The sequence below is a fragment of the Cygnus atratus genome, chromosome 1 (assembly GCF_013377495.2).
Source record: "Cygnus atratus isolate AKBS03 ecotype Queensland, Australia chromosome 1, CAtr_DNAZoo_HiC_assembly, whole genome shotgun sequence".
NCBI lineage: Eukaryota > Metazoa > Chordata > Aves > Anseriformes > Anatidae > Cygnus > Cygnus atratus.
Window position 1 is genome coordinate 190,102,346 of NC_066362.1, and position 25,325 is coordinate 190,127,670.

Consider the following 25,325-nt stretch of genomic DNA (forward strand, 5'->3'; position numbering starts at 1 on the left):
TGAGGTTTTGCAGTTCCCTAATACTTTCCTTTCAGTCATCCAATTCCTGGAGCTTTATGTAAGCTAAAGCATCTGTTTTTCTGGATTGGCAGAACCAGTTGTGTTCCATTTACCTGCTCTTAGCCCAGCATTCCCAGGAATTCCCAGAACATGCTCTGGTTACTTGGAAAACCTCAAACTGATTCCGTAATTTCTGCCTGAAGGACAGAGTGTTACAACAAAAAGTGAGATTTTTTTTTTTTCCTTCTCAATGCCGCACAAATAAATGCATGTACACTCCTTAACTTAGCAGTTGAGTATTTACTAAGTGTTGAGGGCTGTATGGTTTGGGGTCTTTTTGTTGTTGCTGTGGGGTTTTACTGCATCTTACAGTGAATTTATGTGTTGGGGAGTCTGAAGGTCCGATTTCACCCTGTCTGAAGAGTGAGTGTGGAGAGAAAACACTATGTAATAGTGAAACCTTAAGGAACTGGGACTGCTGAAACATCATCTAACGCAGTGTTTCTCTGGCTGTGCTTCCCTTTTGAGGCCCTCTGTCTTTGATTAGCATTTCCCTTTTCTCAGAGGGTGAGAAGTCCTTCCACATTAGGAGGACCGAAAAGTGGCTGTAATAGCTGCAAGTATTTACGTTCCCTGGGGAACAGGTAACTACCTTTAATTGCCGGCAGCCGCTAGGCAATTAGCTGTTCTCTGAGTAGCGTAAACACTTTGTGACCTCCTTTGAACCTTTCTTTGAGCATCCCTTTGAGCTAGAAGCATCCTGGTTTGAGGAGACACAGAGCTAAAGACAAGTAGAATTGTGAAAAAAACATCCCCAAAGAAAAAACAGTTATAAACGTCAATCTGACATTGTGATGGGAATCTTCCTTTTATTGGTTTCTGAAGCTCTTAAAGTTGTTTTAAGCTTTGTAAGAAGCTAGACAGATTGCACTATGAAAATACTATTATGCTGTACTGAGTCATAAGGGGCACAGTCAGTAATTACCCACCAAGACAAGAAGTTGTCATATGATTTTAATTCTCTATTAGCTTGTTAATTCTGTTCGGCTTGTAGTCTTTCCATTCTTCATCCAATGACAGCCCGAAGTAGTGAATGTGCCATTGTGTACAGTAGGGGCTTCCTCCATGTGAACTAAGCCCAATTTGGAAATTCTCGATGTAGCAAATACCATGTCACATACGGTATTTATTCTGTTTTGCAATGACATTGCAGTCACGATCATTCGACTGTTAAAAGACACTCTGCTGTTCATTCTGAGATTTATCAGCTTTGGTGATTGCAGCTCTCTAAGCAGTTGTGGTCATGCGGGGTATGCTATTCCTGATTATCATTCCCTCAACTAAGTCAGCCTTCGGACCCTCGCTCTGGAAACATGGGTTTTTGTGTACCGAGGGTTTGCAGTTAGGTCTTGCCCCCAAGCTCCTGTAGGCTGCAAAGACGGAAGACTGTTTTTGCAGGTGATTGTCTGCTACTGGTAACTCAGGGGAAAACGAGCAGCACTAATGGTATAAATCATTTGGATTTAACAAGTTTGAGTTGTCTGGACTCACTTTAGTGACCTCTGTACCATCTAAATGTTAAGCATGTAGATTGTTTACTCATCTGCAGGTACGTGAATGAAGCCTACACTTTGTACTTGATTTTTTAATGCAGAATTTCCTCTCCTAACATGAAAAACGTTTTGGCCTTTCAACTTCACAGAACACAAGAAACAGCAAGCAGTTAATGGTGAATGAAATCTAATACAGAACTCTTGGGAACCAAGCTTTGTTTTTTCTAATGGATATTTTCTCTGCAATTAGACATAGTCCACACCAGAAAAGTCCGCTGCACTTTTATAATATTCTAGCATGCTTTTTCTCAACAGTTTTGTACCCTTAGCAATTTGGCAAGTTTAAAAACAGCACTCGTAGGACGTTGTTTCATGAATGACTCCAGCACGGTGAAGGTTCTCGTTCTGTAGTGTATAAACAGCCAAAGGTGTAACAGCCAAGAACGCTGCTTTGAGTTGAGATATGCAGTATCGAGGAAGGCTCTCCCTGCCTGAAAAAACATCCTTTTAACTGCTGACTTGACACGTGTGTGGTGGCTGTATGATCTTTATATAAAAGTATTTAAAAGTAGAATATAAGAGACTCCTTCAAAATATCTACAACCAGTAGTCTGCTATAGTAATAGGCAGCATGTCGTACATTTGCATCACCTAAAATTTACTGTGAATAAGCAAGAATAAAATGTTCTGCTCTAAGGAAAAGAAAAAAAAAAGAAGCTACACTGGAATTTGCAACAAATACTCACATGAGCTAAAGAAGTTCTTGGTATGAATTGCTGTCGCTAAAGATCTGAGTGACCTGACAAAAATTTCCATCTTATAACTGAAATAACTGTGAGTAGAGAATCAGGGTAAGCCGGTGTGTTCTCTGCTGTCATGCAGTTTCCTGAGGTGGTGAAATGATGTGAATCCTGTACAGGTGATTCTTCATACACTCTTCATTCTGATGATGGCTTGTTCTGGTTTACGAGCAACTTCATTTCTTGCTTATCTATGCTGGAATTTACGCTTTCGGCCTCTTTCTCTTGCTCAGGGACACAAGTGCAGCCCACTGGGATAGTGACGTAGTCTTCCGTGTACACGTAGCGGCCCCCGGCACACGACGAGGTGCGGCGGAGGATGACAGTGGGCATGTACACGGGGGTGCTGCGGAAGTGAAAATTCTCCTCGCCAAAGATCCCCATGAGGCAGCCCTTGCACAGACAGTACGCTTCAGGAATGTACTTAGGGTATCTCGTGGGGTCGTATGAAATTCTACAGGAAAGCAAATAATAAAGATTCATTAGTATCTCTCTATGTATTCATCTGGAAAGCATTATTATAACGTTATTTGACTGTAAACATTTATATAGCGTTTTTGTTGTTGGCTTTTTTTTCTTTTCTTTTTTTGGCCAGGAAAAACAGCTGTAGTTGTTGCTGTCCGGCTTCTTATTTGTAAAACGGAAAGAAAAAGCATGAACAGCTAACTTACAGAGCTGCTCGGGTCCTACAAGGCACGCTGAAGTATGAAGTGCCTGGCTTTCTGAAATGTGGGATTCGGGGGTTTAAAAGGAGCAAGTCTTGCATTTGACTGAGTGGGTAACTGGAACATTAAAAAAGAACCTTGGACATTTCCAAACTTCTGATCCGCCTTGAATTCTTAAAAATTACTACAACTACTTGTTAGCATTGTTACCATAGAAGCTATGACGTGATGATTTAAAATTTTATAATTTAAATAGAGTTAAAGTATGCTTGGAGTGTTCAGGGTTGTAAATGTTCCTTTTCCTTCAAAGCAGAACTCAGCATTTCTTTCTCTAATTCACCTCTCTTGTCTCTTCTTCTCTCTCTAACAGAATAACACATGCACGCCTACGCTGAGATAAACTGCAATATTAATGTTTTTGCTGCCCTCTCCTGCCACATTTTGAAGTAAGGCATTGCCCCAAAGGTTCCAGAGTGTGCATCCTCTATTTTTTGTTGTCCTACATTTTGTTGTTTTACCCGTTCGCTTTGCTTACTAAAGCACCGTTTCTGGAAAGTTCCCATTAGCAGTCGCTGGAAAGCTTGGAGCCTAAGTACGGCTTGCACCAACAGAGTCCAAGATACAACATTCCTCATTGGTCGCAGTTGGAGGCAGAAATAAAGGCATGATATTAGGGTTTCAAGTAATAGTGATCCTGACTGTCTTAAAACTGGTGTTCTCAGCAGACAGTAAAAGCTGATAAAGTCAGCTTGTTTTTTTTGAAATTAAAAAGGAGTACACGGCATAGAAAATGAAGTGTGTAGTTACAAAGTTACTTTTCTTGCTTATACTGGAAATAATCGCGGGGCATGGCTGTAACTTGTTAATTACAACTGGGTACCTTTAGTCCAGCAAAAATGTTTGCATTGCCAGAAAAAGAGGATGTTTTTTATACGTGTAACATACGCCTGCAGTCCTTTGTGCCTGCAACCTCTCCCCAGATCCCCTTCTTCCCTGGCACTTCAGCACTGGCCCTGATTCAGAGCTGGTTGAACCATGCGCTGCATGTCAGCGCGGGCCGCCTCTGTGCTCCTTCCCCAGAGCCCTGGGGAGGATGTTGACTCCGCGTTTCTTACCAGCAGCACCCACTCATCTCTCACCTAACAGAAAACCCTTTTCTTCCCCGTGCCCCTGCTCCTCCTTCACGCAGCACGCTGTTCACCCACGCGCAGCAAGCTGTCAGGCCTCTCCTGCAGGCTGCGGGAGTGGGAGGACGCTCTGGGAGGTCATCTGGGCCAAACGTCTCCACCGAGGCACGTTTGGATGTGTTTGCTGATGTTTGTCCAGCCTGTTCTTAAAAACCTCCACAGGAGATTCCCCGGTCTGCCCAGAGGCTCTGCTGCAGCGTTTGACTGCCTCTTTATTTGGTAAGTTTTCCAGCAGTGAAGCAGAGTGGAGTTTTTCTTGCAAACATAATCAATCATTTCCTGTGCTTGGCCTGGAAATTACAGCAGGGGAGGCTAAAAAAATGAGTAACAGCCAAAGGTTTGATATTAGGGAATGTACACAGCTGTAATGCTTATTGTGATGTGAAGTGCTGCAAAGCCAGTAAAGCTTCTTGCACCGGGTTTTAAACCACCCTCTATACGGGATCAGGGTAGGACCACCAAGCAGGAGATGAAGTGGGACAGCTACATGAGAAAAGTGAACAAATGAAGTAACTACCAATCAATATCATTATTTATGGGGTGATACAAACTGAATATACAATGCCCCCCTTCCCGCAGCAGTTTTAAAATAACCATTTGAAAAACTCAGTGGATTTAAAGTGATTCCCAAATTATGTTTCCCGAAATGCCACAGTCTGAGTGTTGGAGTTTGCATCACTGCCCATCCCAAACATGTCAGCCTTTTATCTTTTCGAGTGGCCTCTGAGATGAGAAGGGACTTCTGCTGCAGGAGGGGCAGCGTAAGCCTGCCTCCAGCTGTAACGACACGGGCACTTAATTCAACAAAATCTGCAGCTGCCAAAAAAGCAGCCGGGCTCTCCCTCGCATCTCTGCCCTGTGCTGGTGCGCATGTCCTTCTGGTCACAGGACTGATGGGGGAATATCTCCAACTGGAAAGCAGCCTGGCTGAAAGCTGGATTCGGGTCTTCAGCTGTCTTGCCGCATGTGAGCAGAGTCCTACACAAACGAGGCAGTGCGGACACGCAGCTGTAGATGGGGGCGGAGGGGGACTGCTCTTTTCAGAAGTAACGCCAGTGTATCACATTAAAACAAATCTGGAACCACAACTTTAGACAAACACAAACCGGATTATCCCTTCATCAAAGAAAATACTTTTTTACTGTTATTTTTGTGGTATATATTTTACCGTATATTCTGGATTCTTTGCCTGTTTAAGGAACTTGATTTCCTCGCAGAGAAATGTGACCAGTTCTCCCACAGCCAGACATCTGTGGTGCTGCAGATGCGTTTTGCAAAGCTTCTCTGTCCCATTTGCACTTGCTTACTTTCCCCAGGAAATACCTTCATGTTACAGGATCTCACACCAATGTGAAATAAAATGTCTGCTAGCCAGCAGAAAGTGGAATACGGTCATTTCTCCTGCGATACATTCCCATTTCAAACCCAAACGTGAATAATTTCAGTGGCAGGCTGTTAAACTCACCGTGTGTCAAGCCAGTGGTATTTCCTATACTGTGTTATCTCTAGCACCTGGTTTATGATGTTACTGGAAAGCACAAAAAAGCTTGATGCAAACAGCACTTCCACTAATAACAAGAGGACCGTGTCAGTGGAATCAGGGTCTACAACAAACTTCCCCATTCTGAATTCCCATGTGGCAAAAGTCTGGCATCAGTGAGGTTTTCTGGAAGGATGGTGTGGTGTGATTTCCTACTTCATTTGGAAAATCTCTTATATTCTCAAGTGTGGTATAGAAACCGCTACTCCATGAGATGAGGACTGAAAGGAATCACAGAGGCTCCAAACCCCAAAATGAATCCAAAACATAGAGGTGGTTTTGCATCCAGACCAGAACTTCAGTAATAACAAACCAGAAGTTGGGGAGCAATGCCTCCTGAAACTGAATGCTGCACTAAATGTACACTGCACTTTGGAACCATACCCAAGGTTCTGCATCTTCAGCTCAAACCTGTTAAGAAAGGCAACGAATGTAACTGAAGCCTCATTTTACTGTTTTTAGGCAGCCCAGACCAATGGGGTCTGAACTGCCAGCAAACCTCAGTAACCTAGCCATGTGAGGGCACTGGTGTGACCTGCCTCCTGCCTTCATGCATTGCATGTAATCACTTTGTGCATACAACGACAGGCTCTCCTGCTGAAGCTTGATGCAACTCCATTACTCCAAGCTCTACCAGTCACATTTTTAAGTCTTCTGCAACAGGACAAACATGTTTGGTTAAACTTGGGTTAAAGAACTGGATAAAAAGCATGCCCCAAGTTCTCCCTGACTCCTTCCTGCGCGTAGTGAAATATGCACCTAACAGGTGGACACAGCAGTCAGCTGAGAGGAGCTGTTGATGTTGCTGTTAATGCAGCAAGCTGACTGCCTAACCTGTGCTCCTCAGCTGCAAGTGACAGGGCAGCGAGCTGTGCGGGGCTGCTGTGTTTCCATCTGCTGGAACAAGAAGCGGGTTTGTACTGAACTGGAACTGCTAATGAAGTGTGACTTGTTCTAGGTTGCTTTTCCTTATGACCCTGTAAGTGTTTTGAGAGCTCCCAGTGAAAAACAAACTTCCTGCCGTTTATGCACTAAGCCTGGAAATCAAGAGAGACACTTCTGTCACAAGCAAAGCTCTTGCAAAGACTTCATCTGTCTTGTCCTGTACTGCTACTTTTATATGTAGCATTTTTAACAATATTAGCACTTCATAGTCCAAATCCAGAGGGTCTGATGCTGTGCTGGATGCGGCAGGTACAGCTACCTCTTCAGAAAATCACAGCTGTTGTGAGGCTATGCAGTTACATGAGCACTGTACTTAGCTACCTGCATATCAAACAAACTAAGCACAATGTAAACTCAACAAAAGAACGCCTGCTACAGAGAAATACATGTCTTGCTAAGAGAAAAAAATAGTTGTTAGCTCCTAATCCTGTAAATATTTCAGAGCGCGAAGTAAAGGGACGATGATGTGCATGTTAGACCTCTGAAAACATCCAGCTGTTGTACGAGCATGCGCTCAAACCACGAGGACAGCAGTTCTGCATCCCCTTCTGTTCTTGCCCTCACCTGCATCTCTGGGTCTTGCATGCTGAGTCACACGATAGCGTTAAATCTTGGAAAATGTCCTGGGTAAGGTTCTTGAAAATCATTGGAGTCTTATTTAAAGGAAACGCCACCTCTTGTATGACATTTTTTCAAAAGCACAGCAGACAAGCTTGCCTTTAGTGGTAAAGACAAACTTGCCTGTATTGCTTTTGTTGAGATTTTACGTAAATAAGCACTAAGCCAAGGATGTGTATAAACTGAAATTGTTTTTTGAAAAGCAGAAAAAACAAGCTAGGCAACGTTCAAGAAAGGGACTAGCTAGGGTTTCATGATCAGGTTAACACTGACAATAACAATTAAATCTGTTTTACTCAGTGTTGCTGCCTAGGATCTCAGTATGGAAGGGAGTTTAAGAAGGAATCCTTAAAGGATGCTGAGAAGCTTTGCTGATTATTTCATCTTACTGCCATCAGTACTGCCTTTCCCCATGGAAATCATCACCTCTCTACAGAAGTTCTTTATTAGTTTTCTAGCAGAGACAAAATGCTGGATGCAAAACAAAAGAAGGCAGGCTCAGCTTTTGAGAAACTAAAGCTCTAACCTCATCTTTCAACCCAGGAAGTGAACATTTAGTAAACATATGAGTAGGCTCCTAGAGACAGACACAGAAGCCATGAGACTTGGAAATTCAGAATCAGGAATGAATTCTTGAATATACATAAAGGGTTTTGCCAAATTCATGCAGAAGTGTGTTTGCAGAAGCCTCTGAATGTATTCCTATAACTCTTCCTGTAATTTCTAGCCATGAAAGGTATTAGAGCCCTAAGAGAACAGATAATAAAACTGAAGACGATGAAAATAAACAGCTGATTAATGGAACAGCACCTGAGGCCGATTAATGGAACAGCAGTCAAAGAAATCACAGATCAGCACTGTCTGCAAACTTGCCATTGACTTCAGTGGGACCAGACGGTTCAACTTGTACACCTAGCTTTACGATCGGAGCCTACAAACATGTAGGCATGTGCTTAAAATTAACCCCTTTTTAATGGCTCGTGTCCGTGAGTAAAGTTACTTGCGTGTGCATCTCTGGAGCTGAGCTTGCCTTGGTAAGGATCCACCATGCTTGTGGCTTCTGTAGATTTTAACAAGCGACACCCATCCTGTACTGTCAGCAGGATGGTGAGACAAGCCCGTGCATGAACTCCTTTGAAGCTCCCGTGAAACACAGGAATGGCCAAGGACCACGGCACTTCTTTGCAGAAGCAGGCTTTCTGGGTTTCACTGAGTATCCACGCAATGCTACCAAGAAGGACAAGTAGTGCCTGGAGAGATGTCACAACCTGGCACACCATCAGCTTGATGATTTCACAGCATGCTGCTTTCAAGGCAGAGCTTCTGCTGCTGACTCTACTTTTTTTTAAAAATGGGTAATTCCTGGACCAGCTTCCTGCAGTGCTGAGCACATCCAGCATCCTCCAGATTTCACTCAGCTCAATTGACTTCAGTTCAGGGAACTCTGATGTCTCTTTATAGCTCTGCAGGGTAAAGAGCAATACAGGTGGCTAAACTTCATGCTCCAAGCTATACATTGATCTCCTGTGACCGTCAGGATGGTATTTCAGTATCAGGCAGATGAATTAATATTTTCCCCTAACTTTTGCCTGAAATACCAACTGTTAGTTACCTGCCAGCAGCAGGATGTTGGATCAGATGGATCCTTGGTGCAATCCATGTGCAACTCCTTTATCTCTGGGTTGTAGCAAGCCAGAAGTGAAGTAAGTCTTGTAATTTGTATAACAAAATTAAAGATATTAAATACAAAATAAGTAATGAGAACAGAACAAAGACAAGGAAAGAAACTACACAAGGATCACCTGTACTTTTACCCAGTCAAGCCTAATTCTTCCACACTGAACAGAATGACAAGCTTGGATACAGGCAGCGCAGTAGGGTGGATGTTATGCATGGATCCCTAAGTAATATATTTGATTCTTTCTCACAAATGCTGGTTTGAAAAAATTTCAGTTGACTTGAACTGTCATGCGAGCAGAAGAATTACAAGAAGCAGTGTTAAACAGCTGGGAACAGGTGCCTAGGGAGATCTGCAGGGGAAGGTAAGTAGAGCCAGACTTAATATCTTTATTATTAATGATCTGGAATGGGGAGTATAAACAGTATGTTAATGAAGTCTGCAGATGGTCACAACGGGAACTGCTGCAACACCAGTGAAGACAGAGAAATAGCACAATATATCTCAGACATGAAAATGCAGGTCAAAAAGAAAAAGGACCCTGTCTGCATTAAGGAGAAATCAACTGCCCTGTAACTCTTTAGTGGCAGAAAAGAGGCTGGAGAGCTTCTGAAGTCTGCAAGACGCTGGAGCTGGGCAGGAATCTCAGTGCAAGATTCAAACAGTGCCAGTCGTGCTTTGGGGGTACCCCATCCTGCCGTAAAAGAGGGGACTGCCTGCTCTTCACAGGTGGAACTTGGTGAGCTTGCTTCTGGGCCTTCACTGCATGAATGACCCCAGTGATTCAAAAACACAGCAGCACACAACAGCCATGACCCTTGGTAAGATAAGGGAAGGGGAGCAATTTATGAGGAAAACTTGAAAGAATTAAATGTAAGCAGGATCATAAAAATAGTTCTGTAACACAGAAGAGAGCTGTACGCGGATTTTCAGAATAACACCCTTGCCATGGAAAAGAAATTGTTGGGATCATTTAAGTGGAGTTGGTTAACCACTGACAAGACATAACGTGCCACGATCTGCTTTAATGTAGAGTGGCACGTCCTTTTTGAGGAGACACAACAGCTCCAATGGGATTTGGGAGACTGCTTAGAGGGTAACGGGGTGAATGCCTGTTACCTGAATGCTGCACAGCAGACCTGATCTTCCTAATGTTTTTTCTATCTGGCTTCACAATCTATGAAACAGCAGGTTGTAATAATAAAAGCACATTACTGTTCGTAATGAGCAATTTTATACTTCACACATCTTGCAATGTCTGTCGCTGTCTCATACTGGTAATGATGAAGTAAAAATGGGATCAAGAGACAAAGCGGTGAGATCTGCTAACTAGACAGTGTTCTCTCTTATGAACTAAGCCTATACAGAGCTCCAACTGAAAATAAATACCTGCCCAAAGAGATGTGAGTATGGAAATCACCACTTCCAGACAAGGAGAACAATTTTCTGATAGCACGAGTGAAAACCAATGTAAAAATACTTGAGCCTACCGGTAGGTGTTCATCATACTTGTTTTTTGCATGTTTAGATTGGTTAAAAAATTCTCAGACTGCTTTGAAAAAATGTATTACTAAAAATACTGTTTCTAAAAATATGTTGTTTATGAAAGGCTTATTGATCAAATAAACCATTTTTCTCTCAGTAGGATTACTTCTTAAACTAAAAGTGGGCAAAAACCATGCCACAAAATAAATGTTTATGGGAGATTGCTAACAAGGAGATGTATTTAAGTTTGCTGGATATACAGTAACTGTGTCAGAGTATTTATGAAAGATAACACACAGAAAGTAGCAAGAAAGTTCCTTTAAAGTTTGTGCGTGTTTTAGCTTCCCATTGCCTGCAGCATCTTCACAGAAAGCTGGAAATTGTGCCCCCAAATCTGTCACTCTTTTTCAGCCAAAACTACCAGAAGACTTATCAGTGAGAATGGGACCAAAGTTTCCAAGCTTTTTCAGAGTATCCCACAGAAGCGCAGACCCTTGTTTTGGGGTATTAAGCAGCCTAACAGCAGATTTAGTTTGCTTATTTTTTCTTACACCCCCCTAAAAACAGCCTGTCAGCCACCTCGGGGGATGTGTGTTTGTGAAGCGCTGGTTGAAAACAGATGTAGAGAACTGCAGCACTCATGCCTCTCCTACGCTCTTACAGCAAACTGGACAGAAAGCCGCTGGGAATATCAGTGTTGGGATACGTGGAGATACAGCTCCGTTGGTCTGCACCCAGAGCACGCGCTGCTCTCAGGTGCATTTAGAAACCAGCGGTGGCTGGGGTCACGGCTCGGGGAGAGCACCTGAGCCCCATGGGGCTGCCATGAGGTGATGGGCGGCGTGCTTGGCTACGGCCTGCTGCCGATGGTCCTGTGTGTCCGGCCAGGTTCACCTTGGCGTCCAGTCAGGTTCCCTGCTGAGACCAGTCAGGTTCCCCCCTGTGTTCAGTCACGTTCACCTCTGTGTCCAGTCATGTTCCTCCCTGTGTCCAGTCAGGTTCCCTGCTGTGTCCAGTCAGGTTTCCCTTTGTGTCTAGTCATGTTCCCCTCTGCATCCAGTCAGGTTCCCCTCTGTGACCAGTCAGGTTCCCTTTTGTCAGGTTCTCCCCTGCATCCAGTCATGTTCCTCCCTATGTCCAGTGAGGTTCACCTCTAAGTCCAGTCAGGTTTCCCTCCATGTCCAGCCAGGTTCCCTTCTATGTCCAGTCAGGTTTCCCCCTCGTGTCCAGTCATGTTCCCCTCTGTGTACAGTTGGGTTCCCTCCCATGTCCAGTCATGTTCCCCTCTGCATCCAGTCAGCCCCCCCTCTGCATGCAGTCCGGCTGGGGCTCTCACACGACGCTGTCCGGACCCCCTTAGGGAGTGCTCCCAGTGCGTGCAGCCGCACCTCGCCCCCCTCCCGCCTCGCCCCCATCCCTCCTCGTCCCCCCTTTCCCCTAGTCTCTCCTCACCCACCGCCTCCCGCCCGTCCCCGCCGCCCCTCCAAGCAGCGGCACAGCCCCCGGAGCCCCCGTCCCCGCCCGTGTCGCCCCTCTCCGAGCCACCCCGACCCCTCTCGCCCCTCCGCCGCTCACCTGTACGCCCAGGGCGAGGCGCTGCGCAGGTTGACGGGCAGCCGGAGCTTCTTGTCGCCGGCCGGCCGTGCCCCCGCCGGGCAGCTGGCGTTGTGCTGGCGGCCGGGCGGCTCGGGCTGCAGGGTGTGGTGGAAGGCGCTGAGCATGCCGGCGGCCAGCCGCCCGTACAGCTGCTCCAGCAGCTCCTCGGGCCGCTCGCCGCAGCTCCGGGGCCGAGCCGGCCGTTTGGGAGCTTTGGCGGCGTCCGAGGGGAGCGGGAGCAGCGCGGCGCACAGCAGCGCCGCCAGCACCTGCAACGACGCCGCCGTCAGCGGGGACGCGGCCGGGCGACCCCCGGACCCCGGCCCCGCCGCCCTGCCCGGCTCCCCCCATGCCCCTGCCCCGGCCCTCGGCTCCCTCCCCATGGCTCCCCGCCGCCCTTACCCTGCCTCGCTGCATGGCGGCGGCCCGAGGAAGCCGAGGGGAGCCTGCCGCTGGCTCTCCCGCCGGAGGAGCTGTTGGAAAAGTGCCCCGCTCCGCGCTGCATCTCCCCGCGTGCCAGCAGCGTCTCAGGAGCTCCGCGCCGGGAGCTGCCCAGAGACCGGGGAGGGGGAACAAGGGGGGGAACCCGCAGCCGGGGTGGATTGGGTGTCTGGTGCCACCCCTGCTCAAGCAGGGACACCCGGAGCAGGCTGCCCAGGACCACGTCCAGGCGGCTTTTGGAGATCCCCAAGGAGGAGACCCCACAGCCTCTCTGGGGGTCACTGAGCAGAGCCTGGCTTCGTCCTCTCTGCACCCTCCCTTCAGGGATTTAGGAACATGGATGAGATCGCCCTGAGCCTCCTCTTCTCCAGGCTGAGCAGCCCCAGCTCTCCCAGCCTCTCCTCACAGCAGAGATGCTCCAGTGCCTTCATCATCCTGGTGGCCCCGCGTTGGGCTCTCTCCAGTATGCCCAGGTCCCTCTGGTACTGGGGAGCCCAGAACTGGACCCAGCACTCCAGATGTGGTCTCACCAGTGCTGCCTAGAGGGGAAGGATCACCACCTGTGACCTGCTGGCAATACTTTGCCTAATGCAGCCCAGGATACTGCAAGCTTCCTTTGCAGCAAGAGCACATTGCTGCCTCATGTTCAGCTTGGTGCCCACCAGGACCACCTTGGCCTTTTCTGCACAGCTGCTTTCCAGCTGGGTGGCCCCCAGTAAGTCCTGGTGACTGGGTTTTTTCCTCTCCAGGTGAAGGACTTTGCATTTTTCCTTGTTGAACTCTATGAGGTGCTGACAGCCCATTTCTCCAGGCTGTTGAGGTCCCTCTGGATGGCAGCATGGCCCTCTGCTGTATCAGCTACGCCTCCCAGCTTTGTGTCATCTGTAAACTTGATGAGGGCACATTCTGCCCAGATTCATACATATCATTAATGAAGACAATGAACAGGACTGGACCCATTATTAACCCCTAAGGCACATTGATAGTGACTGTCCTCCAACATGACTTTTTGCCTCTAGTCACTATTCTCTAGGCCTGGGCATTCAGCCAGTTTTCTGTCCACCTCACTGTCTGCTAATCCAGCTTCATCATCTTGTCTGTGAGGATATTATGGAAGACTGTTTCAAAAGTATTACTGACAATAGCCACTGCTCTCCCCTCCTCTAACGGGACAGCCATTACATTTTAAGTCAAGCATGACTTCCCCTTGGTGAGTCCATGCTTCCTACACCTGGTGGTTTTCTTGTCCTTCATATTCCTGGAAATGCTTTCCAGGATTAGCTGCTCCATCACCTTCCCAGGGACTGCTGTGAAGCTGACTGGCTTGTGGTTCCCTAGGTCCTCTTTCTTGCCCTTCTTGAAGACAGGAGTGTCATTTTCTTTCCTCCGGTGCTTGGATGCTTCTCCCAGTTGTCATGATCATTTGAAAATTATTGAGAGAGTCCTTGCCATAACATCAGCCAGCTCCCTTAGCACTCATAGGTGCATCCCATCAGGGCCCAATTGATGTACGTATTTGCAATTTGATGAAGTATTGCCTGACTTATCAAGTACCCTCTTCCACCAAGGGGGTATGTCTTCCTTGCTCTAGCCATTTCCACTGGTTTCTGGGACCTGTGATGCCTGAAAGCCAGTCTTGCTGGTAAAGACTGAGGTGAAAGTGTCATCCAGTACCTCAGCCTTCTCTGTGGTCTGCATAACCAGGTCCATTTTCTTACTCATCAATGGGCCCACATTTTCTCTAGTGTTCCTTTTGTCACCTATGAACTCACACAAGTCCTTCTTGTCGTCTTTTACATCCCTGGCCAGATTCAATTCAATTTGGGCTTTAGCTTTCCTAACTTCATCCCTGGATTCTCAGACAATGACTCTGTCTTCTTCCCAGGTTACCTGTCCTTGCTTCTACCCTCTCTATGCTTCATTTTTGTGTGGAGCTCCTTGTTTATCCACAAAGGCCTCCTGGCATTTTTGCCTGACTTCCTGCTCATTGGGATGGACCTCTCTTGAGTCTGGAGGAGGAGATCCTTGAATGTCAACCAGCTTTCCTGGGCCCCTCTTCCCTCCTATGGGCTGTACCAAGCAGATCTTTGAAGAGACCAAAGTCATAAGGGTAGTAAAGCTTGCTTTTTGCCTACCAGAGCCCTTCCCTCTGGATCCTGTGAAACCCCAGCTTGGTACCACAGAAATACAAGACATCAATTTCACAGACCACGCCAGATTTAAAACATAATGATCTGGCATACTTAATGTGATTAAGTGACTTAATTTCATGGGTTTTGAAAAGTGATTAAGTTGAGCCCAAATGTGATTTTTGTGGGTTTGGTACCTTATGAATCATAAGTCGGTAAATACTCATGCACGAGAGGTATCATAACCTTGAACTGTATGGGATTTGAATCAGGTTTCAGCTCTGAGGAAGGACTTTTTTTCTAATGGAATTCAAAACTCTTTCGTTTGCAGTCTTTGTGTCCTGGGGCAACAGGCTGTGGAGAGTGGCTTTCCATTTATCCTCATCCAGCCTAACCCCAAGCCCTACACTACACCTGTCCTAGTGTAACTTCAACACCTCCAAGTGATGTGTTGCAACATGATTAAGACTTATCGTAACACATCTTTTTATAATACTCTTCTTATGTTAAACCAGTATCTTTTCTTAACACTTTCTGAGTTGCTTGAGGATGTCTCACTTGGCTTTACATCAACATTACTAGGAGAAGTCTGGCTCAAAACTTCAGAGCGGAAGGAGTGGAAACAATGCCATAGATGTTAAATTGCCAAAGAATTTAAGGCTCTGAGTTTCTAGAAAATATTCCAGTTCTGTATACTAGTTGCGTCATACTATCCAATTAGCAATCTCACTGATTCAAGTAATAATAAAAAGAATCATAGGAAGGCAACTGATGAGATTCCAGTACACAGGAACTAAAACAGTGCAGTACTGTCTCTCATGACAGCGGACCCCAGAGACTCCTGAATTGTAAAAAAATTGGCTTATATACTTTGGTAAAACTTAGATTCTACCACGACTTTTAGGAGTTATTGAAATGTTATTAAGGTACTGGTATTGTACCATTGTCATTGACTTATGGAAAAACCTACAAGGACTTCCATGGGTAATGGATGTTTTCTAACAGAAGGCAGGTAAGACAGTGAAATGCTTTCCTTTGAAGGCCTCAGATGAAATCACCAGACAGAGCACAGAGCATCCCAGTTGTGCCCAACCCCATGGTGAGGTCTGCATAGAGCCTGTTAGGCACAACGTGCCCCAGCCTCCTGCCTCCTCACGCTGAACGAAGGACATGACTGGCAGCTCACGTCCCATGTGTTTCTGTACTGCCGTATGACTGTCCATTTGCCACATTTTGAAACCCTCATACCTACATGATCTCAGAGCACCGACTGGCTTCCCACTCCCTTTATATCATTATGTGTGCATAACAAAATATTTACAGATTTCTGTACACATATAATAGAAGGGGTGTAGAATATGCTTAAATATATATTTATATCTATTTATTTATTTATGTGCATATATCACATATAAAGATATTTAAATATGATAAGGAAACAAGGACCACACAAACCAGAAGGACCAGCCATCAGGTTCATGAATTGGAAACTTTTGTTCTGAGATGTACTTTGAGATTAAACTGGACCTGTTTAGCCTGGAAAAGAGAAGACTGAGGGGAGACCTCATTATGTATACAAATATCTGAGGGGAGGGTGTCAAGAGGATGGAGGCGGTCTCTTTTCAGTTGTGCCCAGTGAGAGGATGAGAGGCAACGGACACAAACTGAAGCACAGGAGATTCTGGCTCAATACGGGGGGACACTTCTTTACTGTGAGATGACAGAGCACTGGGACAGGTTGCCCAGAGAAGTTGTGGAGTCTCCTTCTCTGGAGATACTCAAACCCTGCCTGGATGCTATCCTGCGCAACATGCTCTAGGTGATCCTGCTCGGCAGGGGGGTTGGACTAAATGATCTTCAGAGGTCCCTGCCAACCTCGGCCATTCTGTGATTCTGTGATTTTCACATGGAGAAACAGCAAGGGCATGGAGCTCCCCACATAACAGCTGTGGGACACATCCAGCTGCCTGTGAGCCCAGTCTGGTCCTGTGGCTGCAAAAACGGGGTAACACCAACAGACACGGGCAGCAGCCACCCTCAGTAGGCAAGGACAGCCCTTGCTCCTGCAAAGGGCTCTCCCCACCACAGGCCAAGGCTGCCTGTTAGTCCCACGTCTCCCTGGTGGCCAAAAGACCCAGCTGTGCTCTGGTCATTTCCCTGTCCAAGCCTCCAGCTCTAGACAACAAAGAAACAACAGCCACTGCCTGTCCTGTCAGGGACAACCCCTGGCTCCCTGCTTGATCCCAGCCCTCCCCACCTCTGCCCTCCTCCCCACCACAGCCCTTGCTCACCCACTCCTCGCCTCCAGCCTGGGCTGTCTGGCTCAGCTCACAGCCCTTTTTATACCCGTCCCGTGGCGGCTGTGACATGGGCACTGCCAACGTTCTGCTGCTGTGACATGGCCACCACATCACAGGGTGAGTGCTTGGAGCTGATGGAAGGCCCAGCCCTCAGCTGCTGGTAAAAATAGGCCTGCTGCTCTTCTGCCTTGTTCAAACATAGCGGGATGGACAAAACTCAGAACTCTGTGGGAAAATGGCCGACACAGAGAGCCCGCAGTCACTCCCGTCTGTGTGAGGACAGCCTCTCATGTGGGGCTGTTGTCACTCCAAGGCCTGTCACAGCCCTGTCCCATCCCACCCCACCTCCCCTCGGCCTCCTCATGGTGGCAGGGACCAGGAGAGGGAGGTGGAGCTCAGCATGAGGGTGCAGACAAATAAATGGAGTGTCTGAACACCAGGGAGCAATCCAGGTGTTTAACATGATCACCTCGTGCCACTTTGGCTGTTTCACGTCCTGATATCCTATATGCATGCATGAAACTGGCAGATAGGACGCTGGGTCTGGGATCACCCAGGTGGGATGCACAAGGGCAGCTCACATTGCACTAGATGCCCAAAATGTAATGCCCAAAAGTCCACTGTCTCTGTCTGTGGGCAGGTAGCTCATCCCTGCTGCACAGAGCAGGGCTCAGCCATCAGGACCACGGTCTGCAGTGTCACTGCAGGTGCTGCGAGGAGACCCCCCTGACCCAGAGCTGCTGCACCAGAACAGGGCAGGGCTGAGGTAAATGTGCCCACAGCCCATGCTCTGAGAAGCTGTCGTCAACGTTTTTGTTTGTTTGATTTTTTTTTGTTTTGTTTTCCTGCCCACTTATGAAGCAGTAATACACACAGAAGACTCTAGAGAGAACCAAGAAAACAAATGTCTGTTTCAGGGGACAGAATTCCTGTGACCACTTTCCACCTTCATCGAAGGAAGCTGAATTTCTGTGTTTTGTAAAATTACAGCAATTCACAGGGTCATTATAAGGGAGCCTACTGTACCCCGTGACATATTTCATACCTGTCGAGAGAAAGGTAACTACTTGCATCTAACTGAATCCAGCACATCCTGAAGACGACTTCTTATCTCAGGTCTGAGAGGTCAACCAAGGATTGTTTAATACATTTTTCATGATAATACAAGCTGAAACAGGATCTCAAAAGGATTAGCATTTTGCTAGGTTTAATACTGCTGCCTTCCTAAGATTAAATAAATAAATAAATAAAAATGACAGCGGTCCTATTGCATTTACAGAACTTTATTCAGGAATTTTAAATGACCTACTATTTCTAAAATGATAAACACAGAAACAGAGCTTTAATGGTGTCAGAAGCACGTACCTGCAGTGTGGCTTCTGGAGATGGAGTCTGTTTTATATGACCAAAGCTGACCAAACTCTCCTTGAGTTTCTAGGATGAAGTTGACGTACTTAGTTCACAGTGTTTCCACTCCTGCAGTTTCGGAGATCTACCACAGGGCTGAGGGCTTTCTACATGACAGCATGGAACACAACTCACATTGCTCCTAAGCTGAATGCCAGCTAGGTTAGCACCCTAACAAGGGCATGGCCACCACATCAACACAGCACAATAACCACCTATAACCCACGTAATTGTTCTGGACAGTGCCCCACTAACATGGCCATGCTTACTTCTAGACCCGAGCTACCTGAATCAGGCAGGTGTGTTCACTGGAGAGCTTGAGGCCCTCCAATAATGTGGTGACAGAGTGCTTTGGAAGCACACACAGCTGCTGTTTCCTGAAGGGATTCCAAGTGTATCAGTCCCCACGAAAGATCACTCTCCAGCCTGGAGTCCAGGAGGGATATCATGTCTTGTCTTCCTAAGTGCAGAACATCTCACCCAGCAGGAGGAGGCTGCACCTAAGCTGCCTATTAAGAATGGTTCCTGGCCCATGCCAGGCTTCGGGCCATGCCAGGGAATTGTCTGGGAGACCACTAATAGTCATGGGTCAAATCTGTACCATGGAGCGTGCTGATGGTCTTACAGTATGGATGGGTATACACATCAGCTCCCCTGCTCTAGGTCTGCCAGAGCAGGCACTGTTTTGTTTCTAGCAGAGACACAGCCATAGCTAACATGGTTTTGAAGGAGCTGAATTTGGACTACATCATTTTGACTGTCAGCAGGACTTACCTTTCCAGTGTTGCAGCTTGATCACATGACTTTCTGTCAAGCTTTTGCAAAATAATGTGCAAATACACTGTAACCCAAACCATGACATAATCAAATCCTCATGCTATAAGAAACAACATGTTCCAGAAGTTCCTGGGAGTTTGTGCAGAAATGGAACAAAAGCGAAACTCTTTGTTTGTAAAACACAGAATTTCATATAATGCAGCTGTGCATCTGGGCAAACGAAACCAAGAAATTCCTACTGATCAAATCTGTCTATAGGAGTGTTTCTGCAGACTAAGATTGGCTGTGAACCATATCCCAAATAATTAATAACTCATACCACTTTATCATAGACTTGTCTGTGCAATTGCAGTATTTAAGTAGATGCTTTTGTGTTAGAAGACAGTGTGACTGTATCTTGTCTTTTCCTTTGTTTTCCACTGTATCCTGTGACGGTCCCAAACACTCTCCCACTTTAATTAGACACATACTCCATTCCACTGCTGCCTGCAGCTGAAAATGCTTCCTCCTGCCTGTTGTAACCTGGAAGCCCCTGTCCTCCAAGACTGTAAGCCCTACAGAAAATAACTACTGTAATATGCAGGAATATGTCATCCCAGGACCAGAGCAATAGATATGACAGAACTGAAGATGATAGCAAGAGAAAGATGGGTGCAAAATGTGGGCATAAGGTTAAGTCATCTGCCCGAGCCCTTCTCTAAGAACTGTTCAGCTGAATTCCCTTCCCACCTCCCCTGTCTTTCTAACTAAATTAATTAAAAAAAGATGCACTGTTTTATTGGATGTAAGTGCCAAGGTGCTGGCAACCAGGGGGCTGCAGAGGTGGCCTCTGTGAGGAGAGGTCGAGGCTGTCCCATGTCTGACCTGGCCAGTTCCAGCTGGCTGCAAAGGACCAGCATATAGCAAGATGACAATAGTGCACACATTGTCCCTGTGTCGACAGGTGTGTACTGTCTTTGGACTACTGTCAAGGAGCAGAGAAATGTAATATAAAGGCTGCAGTGAAACTGGGGTTCACCAGAGACAGAAGATGCCACCCTTTTCTGTATTTCTTAAGCTAAAAGACATGGAAGGCCTCCTGCTCAGCTGAGTTGAACCTGCAGCAGATGAAGTCATCTTTTTTCCTTTCTGTCCTGCTGCTGGGAGAGAACTGCAGAACAGGGAAGACTTGCAGAAATAAGATAGGTGGCATCCACTTCCTTCTTAAGCTTTTTCCTTCCCTTCCCTTCCCTTCCCATTTTAAACCCTGAAAACCCAACCTAATTGCAGAAATACCTAGCAGATTGCCAAGAGACTGCAGAATGGCCCTGGTTCAGCTACACATAAACTAACATTAAGATACCTTCTTCAGTAACAGTGTAAGTGTTTCACTGAATTGTGACCTCAGAGATGAACAAGGTCATATCTAGCATTTTCAGGAAGTCAATCCACACACCTTAAATAAATTGTGGCTTTGAATGATGAATATGGGACTTCCAACCTTATAATATTGCTTTGAGGTATCTCACAGTGAAAGGTGAAATTTTAGAGACTGCTGCATTTCATACTATCATCGTATGTATTTCTGAAAGCAAAAGTTTTATACATTTGATATAGTTTGTGCTGAGTTTAAGTGCCTGTGTAGATTTTATGCAGGAATAAAAATAAAATCTGGTGGGGTTATTTATTTTTATCTTCAAAACTGTATTTTTTATATATGGTACCATAAATAAGAAGTGTTTCACAGGTATTTTATCAAAACCCACTAAAAAGTCATCACGAAGGAGTATTTTTCTGCTAAAACATTTAAAAGGAGAAAAAATTATGAGTGGACCATATATTATTCTGGAAGCAAATCCTCTCCTAGTTCTTCATCAGCAAAGTCATCTTCCTCAGTTCTCTTTCTTGCTGCAGTTTTCGGTCTTTCTGCTTGTGGGCCAAGTGGATCTATGTAGGAGGCATCTAGGGTTTAAGCAAGCACATTTGAAACAGTTACCTGCAAGTAATTTTAGTTTTGCTTTAAACATATGCAATCAAACATAAGACTGCTTTTTAACATGACACATCTGTAAAAGTGTCTTTGAAATGCAGACTAGAAAGATCATACGAGCACTGAAAGCAAATACCACATTTGGGAAGTGAGGCACAGCACTAGGGCAAAGTTACCTGAGTTCTAATGATACGAGCTCTCTCTTTTTTTTTCTTTATTTTTGTACAGACATTAAGTGAGAATAAGACTTCAGAAAGGTGCATGGAACAGGAAGGTTGAGATAAGCTAGTCAAGGAAGGGCATTCTAGGAAGTAACACATTCCACAAGGATTAGAGTTTTTAAATCCCTTATACCCCTTTGAAAATGCAGCTTTAAGGTTGCAGCAGACAAATATCAAAAGTAAAAAAATATTTACATAGGCCACATTTCTTAATATTTATAATTACTTTAAAGTGAGTTCTACAGAATGCAACTAAATCTGGGGGAAAATGCTTTCCTAAGCGTGTAATTATACTTGCCCTTCCAATAACTTAATTTTTCTAACTCCCCTCTCTTTGAGGGCCAGAAAAGTCAGAAGGTGTAAGCTGCACACTTGCCTATTTCTTTACTGCTGCTACTTTCATAAGGTTCACTTGTTCCAGGCAAAGCTTTTAGTTTGGCACTCAGTTTTTCCCCTTTGGTACCACCAGTATCTGGAAGAAAAGAAAAAAAATAAATGACAAGTAACATGCTGTCATGTTTTGTGAAATCATGATACAAGAACAAGATAAATTAAGCCGCTATCTGTCAAACAAGATTTGGATGAAACCATCTTTTCACGATGGATACAGTACTCATTTGTAATAGTAGTTATTACAACACAATGGATACTGTGTGCATGCATGTGTGTGTTCTAATGTCTTTTTTTCTCCTAATGTATAGCTTTATTTATTTTGGAGTAAACATACTAAACTATTTCTGCTTCAAATGCTAACATTTCAGTTGCTTATAAATTACAGTCACATTTTGGAGTTAAAATAACCATGATAAATATAAGCACTGTCACAGTGCATTTTGACATTTCGTATGCCTGTGTGCTTACTAATATATTAGTCTGATCCACCTGTTGAATGCTGTCAAGGTTAAATACAACATTAACTTTGCTTTAAATTAGAAGAGTATATTTGGCATGTGTTGTCTGCATGGCAGGCAGGCACAGTTCATGTATACAGACCATCCCGGCCCTGCATCCTGCTGTAAACACTGTGCTGGCAGCTCAGCTTGCAGTGGGGCCCCTAGGAATGTGTCAGCTCTGAGGGCTGCCTCGTGCCCAGACAACATCAGATTAACATTCTCTTGCCACAGCAGTATTCTAGACACTTTAAATATTCTGTTCACCTCTGAATCTCCTTTTCACATTCATGGCAACCTTTCAATCTCACTTGCTACAACAGATTTTTATTCAAATTTTTTTTTTTCCTCCTAGGCAAAAATGTTTCATGTTTGGCTTGGTGTATTTACAAGGCAGGACATGCCATGCAGCCAAATACAAACACACAGCACAAAACAATGTGGTTATTAAAACTCCATCTGTAAGGAAGAGAGATGGGTTTAATTCAGCAAACATTAATTACAAAGTCTGGACTTGGCAACACATTTCCATTGTCTTACTTACTACAAATGTTCTTTTTATGAATTTATTACTATTTTAAAAAAATATTCTTCCACAAAGTGGACAAACCTACATTTCTCTATAAAAACTACTGCAGACTGACGTTTAATCAGGCCTAAATTGGAAGAAAATGCTTCTGCTCTGAAAAAGATCTAATGCATACAGCCTAATACATATATGTCAAATGGTTAATACGTTTACAGGAGACAGATTATGGTTGAAATTTCAAAGCAAGGGAAGTCAACTTTAACATCCATTGACCTCCTTTTGTTCAATTCTCTGTGACAGGTGTCATGGAAGAAGTAAATGCCTAGCAAAGGATTTGAATAATCTGAATAAACCAAGGGGTTTGATTGCAAGGGGATCAATCAGAGGGCTGTGAAATTAAAAAGGCCCTCTTGATTTCAGTGGGCTTTGAAACAGGCCTGCACAACCGGAGGTTAGTGCTGAGCTTCAAAGATGATGTGGATGAAAACATGTTGAGTACGGTTAGAGGGCAATACAAAAATGGTTTACAGAGAGAGGAATAGAGTAGAAATACACACAGAGCCTTGTGAAAGGGAAAACAAGCAATCTACAAACTGAAGAAAACTGGAAGAAGTAGGGAAGAGACACAAAGATGGGAAAGATACAGCAGAAACCACAAGAGGGGAAGACTGAACACATTGGAGGAACTGCATTAATGAGAATCATAGAATCAGTTAGGTTGGAAAAGACCTTCAAGATCAAGTCCAACCATCAACCCAACCTGAAAAGTCTCATCACTAAACCATGTCCCTTAGTGCCACATCTACACCTTTCTTAAATACCTCCAGGGACGGGGACTCTACCACTTCCCTGCGCATCCTGTTCCAGTGCTTGGCCACCCTCTCCATGAAGAAATTCTTCCTAATGTCCAATCCAGGCCTTAGGAATGTCCATTACCCCCCCGGCATAACTTGAGACCATTTCCTTGCATCCTATCAATTGTCACCTGAGAAGAGACCACCACCCTCCTTGCTACAACCTCATTTCAGGTAGATGTAGAGAGTGATGAGGTATCCCCTCAACCTCCTCTTCTCCAGAATAAACAGCCCCAATTCCTTCTGTCACTCCTCGTAAGTCTTGTTTTCTAGTCCCTTCACCAGCTTTGTTGCTCTTCTCTGCACACATTCAAGCAACTCAATGTTATTCTCGTAGCAAGGGGCTCAAAACTGAACACAATATTCAAGGTGTGGTCTCAACAGTGCCACGTACAAAGGGACAATTGGTTGGTCCCAGAAAGGAAGAACTTGGTGTAGTGAAAATAAAAGATCAAGAAGATGGCATATCTAAGGTTTTCTACTATGAAGGAAGTAAAACAAATTTTCAGTGATATTACCCGATGAAGCTGAAGGATTTGGAGTTAACCAAATGAAGAAGAAAGGATGGTAGACAAAACAAAATGACTGAGATAAACCTCATATGTGCAAGTTACCTGTACATCTTACTGTCCTAAATTGAACAATTTTAAACAACCTTTCTCATCCTAGGATCCTTAAATTTTATTAGGACTATATCCAAGACAGGAATAAAGCACTAAGACCAAATCTGTAAGACAAATTTTCTCCTATTTTCTCTTTCCCATCCACTATTAGATGTGCAACCCTTGAAGTGCCTCAACCTCACCAGCTTTGAATTTCCCTGAACACTTATTGCTGTGATTGAGTTGCCCCAAATGGCTGTCCTGAGCAGCAAGATGCCTGCAGGATGTTCAGCACGTGACCTCTGTGCCTAAATTCCCCTTCCAGTTTATGAATCAGTATCGTCAACAGGATTCTGAGTGCTATTACGGTGAGCAAATGTAACTGTAGGCACAAACGTAGCTTTTTAGGATTCAGTTGCCCAAACACGTTATTTACTGTCAGGTTAGTGAACTGAACTAGCCCACTAACACAACAGAAACTTTTTTTCAAGTTTATCAGCAAATTAATGCAGCTCACCTTACCTCTAGTGTGACCATTAAAGCGAGCATGGAGGGAAGGTTAAGATCTCTTTTGGTAGCAGCCTGCAGTTAGTTTGAATTAAGCTAATATATGAAACCATTTCAAGTCTCCAAAGACTGCACTATGCTCTAAGAAAGCGGAAGAAGAGTATCTTTCTTTTTAAAGTACGTCTGGAAGAGAATAAGAGGTGGTTGACACCATCTACCTTACACGTAGATGTCATACAGCAGCGCAGGACATGAGGGATCTGACTTCAATGCCTTCCTTCACCTGAGGGAGGTCAATCCCACAGCTCCCATCTTTCAGGAAGTGTCCTAGCTGGTGAGCCATTTGGGGTATTGCCTTTCTCGAAGCTCTGCCACGGAATACAGGATTTGGCTGCCAACATGGTAGCTATGTAAAATTCCACTGACTATATAACTTTATCTGCCAGAACCTCATCCTGAAACTACTTTTTATAGTTCTGTTTGTAGATAAATCATCTATATGTTTATATTCAGTATACATACATAATGTTGCCAAAGTTAAGGAACATTGGCTTGCAATGCAGAGTTCAGGATTTTGGTATCCTACACCAAATAGAACTTCAGGGGAGGAATCATTTTTAAATTAGGTCATC

At 44.9% G+C, this 25,325-nt stretch overlaps 2 protein-coding genes across 6 annotated transcripts in view; both read right to left on the reverse strand.

Moving 5' to 3' along the window:
• Nucleotides 1-853: 853 nt before the first annotated feature.
• Nucleotides 854-12,596, reverse strand: IL17D (interleukin 17D). Its single transcript, XM_035542724.2, has 3 exons — nucleotides 12,470-12,596; nucleotides 12,047-12,336; nucleotides 854-2,807 (listed from the first exon to the last, which is right to left on the reverse strand). The coding sequence occupies exons 1-3, from the start codon at nucleotides 12,482-12,484 to the stop codon at nucleotides 2,492-2,494; spliced, it is 621 nt and encodes a 206-aa protein (XP_035398617.1). The 5' UTR covers nucleotides 12,485-12,596; the 3' UTR covers nucleotides 854-2,491.
• Nucleotides 12,597-20,762: 8,166 nt separating this feature from the next.
• IFT88 (intraflagellar transport 88) overlaps nucleotides 20,763-25,325 on the reverse strand; it is a 213,515-nt gene continuing 208,952 nt past the window's right edge. For all 5 annotated transcript variants that reach the window (XM_050710949.1, XM_035542725.2, XM_035542726.2 and 2 more), the window contains exons 25-26: nucleotides 21,688-21,783; nucleotides 20,763-21,062 (exon numbers count right to left, since the gene is read on the reverse strand). In XM_050710949.1, the coding sequence (XP_050566906.1) occupies nucleotides 20,941-21,062; nucleotides 21,688-21,783 (218 nt within the window). In that variant the 3' untranslated portion in view covers nucleotides 20,763-20,940. The remainder of the gene's footprint in view (nucleotides 21,063-21,687; nucleotides 21,784-25,325) is intronic.